Here is a 10447-nt window from a genome sequence, read left to right as displayed (position 1 = left end):
TGTTGTGCTCACTTGAACAGGAATGTGGCACGGTGGTTCTTCATGGGCAAATTTTGTCATCAAACTTTGTCATCAATGTCTGGCACTCTCTGGATTTATGGTGCTTTTAATACAACTGTGAAAAAAACAAGGTTGATTCATGATGGCGTCAGTGATCTTCAGGTCGGAGTTCTAGATAGAGGCCCGAGTTCCCGACTTAAAATTCCGAGTTGGATGACCGTTCAAAACGTATTTTCCCAGTCGGAGCTTGTTTGTTTCCGAGTTCCCAGTTGTCTTGAACTCACTGAAGTCTAAGATTTCCCAGTTCCAAGTTTCCAGTTGTTTTGAGCGCTGCAGAAGTCATGCTGGATTGACAGCATGGCCAATGTTGAATGTTGATCCTTTTAAGATTGGAAAAGAGACCGTTAAACCCAGACTTGGACCACACACCCACTCCACTGAATAGCAGGCTAGTGATTGCTTTGCAATGCTTGCAGTTAGTCACTGATTCCTTCCAAACCACTCATTGTTGAATTTGCGATTTCCAACTTGTTGTGTAATGTTTATGTCCAATGAGCACCTATACGTTTTATCTATAATTTATCTTCATTATTTCTCTGCATATGACAAGGATTGAAAAGGATTTGCCAGTAGATTGTCGACTTGATTCATGATGATGACGGCTAGCTTGCTAGCTAAGATTTTGAAAGTATGATATTGACATGATCAGTCCAATCAAAGCTACTGTACTGTAGATATAACGTGATTTGACGTCATTTTATCTGTGGCCAATGACCTTGAGCCTTCTTGGATGGGCACTTCTAATGCAACTCTATGGCAGCACCTAAGGGGCTTGAATTTTCAAGCGCTATCTGTATATTTTGTGGTGACGTAGTGTCCCCATGACTGAAAGAACACTGAGCCAATCACGGCACAACTAGAGAACATTACCAACCCCTACGCTCTGTATTTTCCGCTGGCTGCCCCACCCCCACAGAAAGCACTGAGCTAGGCTGAAACACCTGCATTTTGGAGCTGCCTTACTAAAGAAAGCAAAAAAGAGACCATGTTTGTATGTGGATTTATGAACTCAATTATTTTTTATATTTTTTATTACATTGTTTGCAAACTAATATGTGACATGTATTAATGCCAAAATAACATGCAAAACAGGCAACAACAAAACAGGTGGGGCTCTAAACTGCCCTGAATGATGGGTCGCCACTGGACCTATCTAGTAACTGCCCACTGAAACTGTCCTGTGCACTTATCAAAAAATGAAATCCAAGTTCAGACGTTCATAAAACTATAGGGTGAGACCACTTTCCCCATCCACCTGTATCTCATTGAAACCCAATGTGTATTGTAATTGTATGATTTTTACAAGGTTTTGCCTCAGCTCAGAGGAACCTACTCTTTGACTGTATGCAAACTTTACAGTGTGGCATTGAGCAACAATGATATCTATATAGCTGAATATCCCCATCTAGTGGTTGATATCTTTAACGACAGTACATTCAAACTTTTTCTATTAATGTGTAAATTCAAGTGTGAATTCAATGACTAGGCAGATGCAATTGAAACTTACAGATATTATTTATTTTGATTACTGACATTACATTTTTTATATACTGTATCAACTGCTTAAAACACTTGTTAATTACTTCTGAGATAGCAGTGTGTCTTATTATCAAAGGCAAGTCTTACTGTTAATTACATGGAGTTTGAGTCATAAACAGTTTTCACAACCCTCCAGCTAATGTCAGTACATAAAGTAATGACATATGTTTGTAAAGGTTGTCCTCACTTGACCCTGGCAATTTAGCTAGTTTTCGCCTTTCCCTTCTATAAAAAGGCGCAGTGGGCAAATCTTACTTCCACTATTAAAGTATGGGAACACCTTTTCCGTGAATTTGTCTTTGAAGGTGTACAGAGTAGTGTTCTTGTTGAGGTCGCAGAATATCACCTCCCCTTTGTCACAGTCCAGTCGTACGCGGATCACTCGTGGGCTCTCATCTACCTTGATCTGGACGTGCGATTTTATACCTGCTTTGTATTTCCCACTGATGTATTTGATGATCCATAATCCACTCTGAGGCTCCATTTTGACTTGTGTCTTGCGTGGAATGGACTCTTTGGCTACTCCTAAGATCCAGTTATCATTATCTCCAACCTCCACGTCCCAGTAATGGATGCCTTTACTGTACCCTTCAGAACCCAACACTCCTACATTATGAAACCTTTCGGGATTGTCTGGGAGACTCTGCCTCTCATCACAGTATGTCATAGTGGTGAGGTCATCAGTGAGTGCGAACTTAGTGGACATTGTGTTCGGATCCATGGTCACAGGAGCTATAGGGATATGTGCAGAAATGTATATTAATATTGAACTATATTGGTAGGAGACATACAGTAGAGAAACCCATTTTGGGGGGAAAATGCACTCACTGTAGTCAACAAACTCAAGCATTTTCTCCCAGACTTTGAACTTGAGAGATCCCACATGTTTGGCCATGTCAATCAGTGCTCCTGATACTATCTCAGTATCTTCAGTATCTGGGGATGTGCAATCGGCTCTATGGTAAAAAATGGATGGCGTCAGTGGAATGGAAAAAATTATAAATATTTAGACACTATTTTAATGGGAATTACCTGTTAAGTATGGCCTTGTAGTTCTATAAAAAAGAACGAGGACAAACTTCACTTTTGATATCAGGCGACATTGAGAAACAGTTTCACAACATTGGGATTTATAACATTTTGACAGACCCCTTACCTGCAGGAATGTGATATTGTCAACTTCCATTTCCTTATCGATAACTACAATCGTCTCTGAAAGGGTTGTGATATCTCTGGTCAATGCCTCAGCTCTTTCTCGCATCACATCAGATTTCTGCTGTTCTTCCTCTCTCAGGGTAGCTATTCTGGCTGTCTCTTCCTCTTCTAGGAACTGGTGGAGTTTCTTAAACTCCCTCCTTATCTGCTCCTCTGCACATTGGGCCTGGCCCTACAAAAGAAAATATTCAACTCACCTTTCAACGTTGCTCAAATGCTCACTCCAATTATTATGTTGCTTAAATTGTATTATGATAGTTACCTTTATGTGCTCCACCCAGCTTTGATGACCCATCTTGGCTGTGTTCTTGTTTTCTAGTTTGTTCTTCAAAGTGGAAACCACATCCTGGATTTCACTCTAGATTACAAGTGATAATTATGGGAAGACTGAATCTGCAATAGGTAAGCAGCTTGGTTTGAAAAAATCAACTGTGGGAGCAATTATTAGGAAATGGAAGACATACAAGACCACTGATAATCTCCCTCGATCTGGGGCTCCACGCAAGATCTCACCCCGTGGGGTCAAAATGATCACAAGAACGGTGAGCAAAAATCCCAGAACCACACGGGGGGACCTAGTAATGACCTGCAGAGAGCTGGGACCAAAGTAAGAAAGCCTACCATCAGTAACACACTACGCCGCCAGGGACTCAAATCCTGCAGTGCCAGACGTGTCCCCCTGCTTAAGCCAGTACATGTCCAGGCCCGTCTGCAGTTTGCTAGAGTGCATTTGGATGATCCAGAAGAGGATTGGGAGAATGTCATATGTTCAGATGAAACCAAAATAGAACTTTTTGGTAAAAACTCAACTCGTCGTGTTTGGAGGACAAAGAATGCTGAGTTGCATCCAAAGAACACCATACCTACTGTGAAGCATGGGGGTGGAAACATCATGCTTTGGGGCTGTTTTTCTGCAAAGGGACCAGGACGACTGATCCGTGTAAAGGAAAGAATGAATGGGGCCATGTATCGTGAGATTTTGAGTGAAAACCTCCTTCCATCAGCAAGGGCATTGAAGATGAAACGTGGCTGGGTCTTTCAGCATGACAATGATCCCAAACACACCGCCCGGGCAATGAAGGAGTGGCTTCGTAAGAAGCATTTCAAGGTCCTGGAGTGGCCTAGCCAGTCTCCAGATCTCAACCCCATAGAACATCTTTGGAGGGAGTTGAAAGTCCGTGTTGTCCAGCGACAGCCCCAAAACATCACTGCTCTAGAGGAGATCTGCATGGAGGAATGGGCCAAAATACCAGCAACAGTGTGTGAAAACCTTGTGAAGACTTACAGAAAACGTTTGACCTGTGTCATTGCCAACAAAGGGTATATAACAAAGTATTGAGAAACTTTTGTTATTGACCAAATACTTATTTTCCACCATAATTTGCAAATAAATTCATAAAAAATCCTACAATGTGATTTTCTGGATTTTCTTTTCTCATTTTGTCTGTCATAGTTGACGTGTACCTATGATGAAAATTACAGGCCTCTCTCATCTTTTTAAGTGGGAGAACTTGCACAATTGGTGGCTGACTAAATACTTTTTTTCCCCACTGTATGTTGGGAAATCGTGCTGCCAAAGAGAGTAGATAGTGGTTTCCATGCTCTCTGGTGCTGTGCTCTCCACATCAACTTCAAAGATTAAAGTGTGTTTGTGAAGTGTCTTTTGTCATTGCCTTCCACAGGCAAACATTCATTTGTAATTTTACGCAACAAGCCTTTTCAAATTCAGCTCAAAGTCCACTCAACTCACAAAATAACGCTGATTAAGAAATTGGTTTCGTCACTGAGTGAGATACATTGCCAGTTAAATAAAAGCAAAGTAAACAAAACGTTTATAAAATGGTCCCACCTTCAAATCAGGCACAGCCTCCTCAATGGGATAACAGTCATGACCTTTATGTTTTTTTGATGTGTAGCAGACAACACAGATGGGCTGTTTATCGTTGAAACAGAAGATTTTAAGTTTCTCTCCATGCAGCTGGCAGTTATCAGATCTGATGTTTTCACTCCCCTTCTGTAAGGAATCACAGAGACTCTTTAAGGCCAGGCTTAAACTCTGCTCCTCAGATGAACACTCTTTCCTGCATACAGGGCACAGCGGATTCTCCATATCCTTCCGGTATTTCTGCAGACACTCCTCACAGAAGCTGTGGCTGCATTTGAGGACCACAGGGTTCCTGAAGATGTCACAGCACACGGGACAAGAGAGGTGTTCCTCCAAGAGAGACAAACTGGCAGCCATTATTTTTCACACACAGGGATCATCTGTGCTATTCCTTCCTCGTCGATGTGAGTTGTGGCTGGATCAAAGGGCATGTTTATATGGTTGAAATGGACTCCACCCACAAGAGTTACCAAGAAACAAAACAGAAACAAAACTCACTCTGCCTCTGTGCAGAAACTCAGGCTTGGACGTACAGTGGCTTGCGAAAGTATTCACACCCCTTGGCACTTTTCCTATTTTGTTGCCTTACAACCTGGAATTAAAATTGATTTTTTTGGGGGGGGTTGTATCATTTGATTTACACAACATGCCTACCACTTTGAAGATGCAAAAAAACTGAAAACTTGAGCGTGCATAACTATTCACTCCCCCCCCCAAAGTCAATATTAAATCTAGAATCGGCTTCCTATTTCGCAACAAAGCCTCCTTCACTCATGCTGCCAAACATGCCCTCGTAAAACTGACTATCCTACCGATCCTTGACTTCGGCGATGTCATTTACAAAATAGCCCTCCAACACTCTACTCAGCAAATTGGATGTAGTCTATCACAGTGCCATCCGTTTTGTCAGCAAAGCCCCATATACTACCCACCACTGTGACCTGTACGCTCTTGTTGGCTGGTCCTCACTACATATTCGTCGCCAAACCCTCTGGCTCCAGGCCATCTATAAATCACTGCTAGGCAAATCCCTGCCTTATCTTAGCTCATTGGTCACCATAGCAACACCCACCCGTAGTCTGCGCTCCAGCAGGTATATCTCACTGGTCATCCCCAAAGCCAACACCGCCATTCCTTCCAGTTCTCTGCTGCCAATGACTGGAACGAATTGCAAAAATCTCTGAAGCTGGAGACTCTTATCTCCCTCACTAACTTTAAGCATCAGTTGTCAGAGCACCTTATCGATCACTGCACCTGTACACAGCCCATCTGAAATTAGCCCACCCAACTACCTCATCCCTATATTGTTATTTATTTTGCTCATTTGCACCCCAGCATCTCTATTTGCACATCATCTCTTGCACATCTATCATTCCAGTGTGAATACTAATTGTAATTATTTTGCACTATAGCCTATTTAGCGCCATCCATCATTCTTTCAATTCTGACCAGTTTCCCAGTCCCTGCCGATGAAAAACATCCCCACAGCATGATGCTGCCACCACCATGCTTCACTGTGGGGATGGTGTTCTTGGGGTGATGAGAGGTGTTGGGTTTGCGCCAGACATAGCGTTTTCCTTGATGGCCAAAAAGCTCAATTTTAGTCTCATCTGACCAGAGTACCTTCTTCCATTTGTTTGGGGAGTCTCCCACATGCCTTTTGGCGAACACCAAACTTGTTTGCTTATTTTTTTCTTTAAGCAATGGCTTTTTTCAGGCCACTCTTCTGTAAAGCCCAGCTCTATACGGCTTAAAGTGGTCCTATGGACAGATAGTCCAATCTCCGCTGTGGAGCTTTGCAGCTCCTTCAGGGTCATCTTTGGTCTCTTTATTGCCTCTCTGATTAATGCCCTCCTTGCCTGGTCCGTGAGTTTTGGTGGGTGGCCCTCTCTTGGCCGGTTTGTTGTGGTGCCATATTCTTTCCATTTTTTAATAATGGATTTAATGGTGCTCCGTGGGATGTTCAAAGTTTCAGATATTTTTTTATAATCCAACCCTGATCTGTACTTCTCCACAACTTTGTCCCTGACCTGTTTGGAGAGCTCCTTGGTCTTCATGGTGCTGCTTGCTTGGAGGTGCCCCTTGCTTAGTGGTGTTGCAGACTCTGGGCCTTTCAGAACAGGTGTATACATACTGAGATCATGTGACAGATCATGCAACACTTAGATTGCACACAGGTGGACTTTATTTAACTAATTATGTGACTTCTTTTTTTTCAATTTAAAGTTTTATTAAGTTTTCAATCAACCAACCAAACACATTCCACATTCACAGATGTGAATAAAAAAAAAAAAAATAATAATAATAATAATAATTAAAAAAAATGTTTTATATATGTATATATATATACATACATATATATACATACATACATACATACATACATACATACATACATACATACATACATACACACACAAATAATAATTATAACAAAATTTAAATTATAGAACTTGCAGCAGCACTATCAAGGTTCTTATTAGCTATTTCCAGCCTTAGCTGAGATGACGAGCCAATAATTAGTTTTTAGGTTTTACAGCACCTTACACAACACGCATCTGCCCATCTCCCTGATTCCCCCATTCACTCTGTCCAATTTGAAATATAGTTGAGTAGTGGAGACCAGAGTCTATCAAACTTGGGCTGTCTCTTGTGGAGGTCATAAGTGAGCTTTTCAAGGGGGAGAAAGTCAACAATCTGGTCAATCCACATTTTAAATGTAGGAGAAGTATTAGAGGCCCACAATAGAAGAATACATTTCTTAGCAAAGTATGTAATGGTCATGAGCAAATTTTCTCTGTCAGGATCAAGAACAAAGTCCTGCTGGGCATTAAGAAGATAGAGACACGGGGTCATATCAAACTGTACATCTAGTATTTTCTGTGCAGCAGTATGTATAGATTGCCAAAATCTGGCAATCTCTCTGCAGCTCCAAAATACATGCATATAGGTTCCACTTTCAGAGGTACATCTATTACAATTAGGAGAAATGTCTGTTTTCATTTTATGGAGTCTCAGGGGAGTGTAATAAAATTTGTACAAAAATTTGTAATTAGATTCTTTCATTTTTACATTAGTAGAGGAGCAGTATACCCTGTCGCAAACCTCCGCCCATAACTCGTCACTGATAGTCAGACCAAGGTCCTTTTCCCATATTATTTTCAAAGGAGTAAAGGAGGATCCTCCTTTCTCAGAAAGGAGTCTATAGATATAGGATATTTTGCCTTTAATGGATTGTGCTGTGACAAGAAGGGTTTCAACTTCATTCAACTGAGTTCTAAACCTCCTCTTGGAAGTAAATGAGGAGATGACATGTCTAATTTGTAGATATTTAAAAAAATGGGATCTTGGCACATTGAATTCATTGCAGAGCTCTTGAAAGGATTTCAGTGTAGTGGTCTTCTGATGAAATAGGTCTGAAAAGGTCCTGATTCCTAGAGTATGCCAAAGATTAAAGTTGGCATCTCTCAGGGCTTTTGGCAAGTCTGGGTTGCCTACTATAGGCGAGTGAGAACATATTTGGGAGGAGATGCCCAAGTATTTCTTACAGTCCCTCCACGCTCGTAGGGTACTGTAAATCACAAATGTTTTGGCTATGTTGCCCACTTCACTAAAGTTATCAATGAATATAGTTGAGCTTAGTGGCAATGAACCACAAGATTGGGCTTCTATCTGGCTCCACGTTGACTCTTGTCTGTTTGTGATCCATGTTAGCATGTTGCGGATTTGGGCAGACCAGTAGTACAATTGAAGGGAGGGAAGGGCAAGACCACCCTTAGATTCAGGTTTCGATAGAGTGGAAAGCTTGATCCTAGGTTTTTTATTGCCCCATATAAATTTGGTGATGCTTTGGTTAATTGTTTTGAAAAAGGAAGCTGGGAGATAGCATGGGAGCATCTGAAATAAATAGTTCAGTCTAGGGAGGATGTTCATACGGATTACATTAATTCTTCCTACTAAGCTAATTGGGAGGGAGATCCAGGTTTGGAGGTTGTTCTTGATTTGATCCAGGAGTGGAAGATAATTCTCTTTGAAAAGCCTATTCAGATCTGGTGTTATGAATATCCCAAGGTATTGAAACCCCTGTGTCTTCCATTGGAATGGGCATAGTGTCTTCATAGAACTGGTGAGTATAATATTGAGAGGGCAGACAGTGGATTTGTTAAAATTAATCTTATAACCTGAAAACGTGCCATACTGAGCAATTGTATCTAAGATGGGAGGAAGGGATTTCTCAGGGTTGGATATGTAGAGCAAGACATCATCCGCGTAAAGCGAAATCTTGTGCTGCAGGCCGCCTGCAGGAACACCCATAATACTTGGATTGCTCCTTATCAATTCTGCCAGAGGCTCCGCCCCCAACAAGTAGAGCAGGGGGGACAGCGAGCACCCTTGTCTTGTGCCCCGTCCCAAAGGGAATCTGTCAGAGTTCAGTCCGTTAGTAGTCACCATGGCATTTGGATGAGAGTATAGTGATTTGATCCATTTAATAAAGTTTGGGCCCATGTTGAACTTCTCTAAGACTGAGAACAGAAAGCTCCACTCCATCCTGTCGAACGCCTTCTCAGCATCCAGTGAAGCCAGCAGGACAGGGGTCTTCTGTGCGTTTACTTGATCAATAATATCAAAAAGACTAAGAGTATCTGTCTCTAATAAATCCCGTCTGGTCCGCTTTTATTATTTTGGGAAGAAGAGTGTTTAGTCTTTTGGCGAGCAATTTGGTGATTATTTTGTAGTCGAAATCCAACAAGCTTATGGGCCGGAAGGAGGAGCAGGATAGGGGATCCTTGTCTTTTTTGAGCAACACTGTAATGCGAGCTGTGTGCATTGAGTCTGGGAGAACTCCGTTTTTGCAAAAATCCTCCAGCATTGGCATGAAAATAGGGCTAAGCTGGGGCCAAAAAGCTTTGTAGAACTCTCTGGGGAATCCATCTGGGCCTGGGGACTTGTTAGGTGGCATGGAGGTAATTGCCTCCAGGATCTCCTCAGGAGTGAAGGGGGAGTTGAGATCTTCTTGGTCAGTCTCTGATAGTTTAGGTAGCGAGATTCCCTCTAGGAAGGAGTGGAGTTCTGCCTCCGTGTGTTTTCTCTCAGAGGTATATAGTTTGCAGTAAAAATCATGAAAAGTTAAATTGATCTTTTTTGGATCATATGTGACCTCATCCTCTGCTGTTCGGATAGCCATAATTGTACGCTCTGACTGCTCTTTTTTTAATTGATAAGCAAGCAATCTACTAGGCCTATTGCTATACTCATGGTATTTCTGTTTAGTAAAGAAAACTTTTTTTTTAATCTCCAGAGTATAGTCCAAATTCAGTTTGGCTTTGGCTGCTTTAAGTTGACTCCAGGAGGTGCTGTCTGGGGATTGTTTATGTACTTTTTCACAGCGTTCCAGCTCCCTCTCCAGATCTAGCCTGTGTGCTTCCATTGCTTTTTTCTTAGAGGAAGCATATGCAATTAGATGACCTCTTAGTGTGGCTTTAGCAGCGTCCCACATTGTGGCCGGAGAAACAGGAGAATCTTTGTTGTCTTGTGTGTAGTTGTCTATCCATGTAGTTACCAATGTATGGAATGCTTCGTTTGACAGCATGGAGGTGTTGAATTTCCAGCTCTTTGATCTCGGGATGTTTTTGCAGAGGTCAAAGCGGAGGTGGACAAAGGCGTGATCCGAAAGCGCTATGGGTCCGATTGTACACGTGGCTGAATTTATGAAACTCTTTGGGATAAAAATGTAATCTATACGGGAGT

At 41.8% G+C, this 10447-nt stretch overlaps 1 protein-coding gene across 1 annotated transcript; it reads right to left on the bottom strand.

Moving 5' to 3' along the window:
* Window positions 1-1556: 1556 nt before the first annotated feature.
* LOC311140569 (nuclear factor 7, brain-like) lies at window positions 1557-5078 on the bottom strand. The gene is made up of 6 exons (XM_084175685.1): window positions 4664-5078; window positions 3077-3172; window positions 2756-2986; window positions 2632-2654; window positions 2428-2555; window positions 1557-2331 (listed from the first exon to the last, which is right to left on the bottom strand). Exons 1-6 carry the CDS (start codon window positions 5054-5056, stop codon window positions 1805-1807), a joined length of 1398 nt encoding a protein of 465 aa, XP_084031811.1. The 5' UTR covers window positions 5057-5078; the 3' UTR covers window positions 1557-1804.
* Between the last annotated feature and the right edge of the window lie 5369 nt (window positions 5079-10447).

Source organism: Coregonus lavaretus, assembly GCF_964263955.1.
Source record: "Coregonus lavaretus genome assembly, chromosome: 13".
NCBI lineage: Eukaryota > Metazoa > Chordata > Actinopteri > Salmoniformes > Salmonidae > Coregonus > Coregonus lavaretus.
This window is presented reverse-complemented; position numbering and strand designations above follow the sequence as displayed.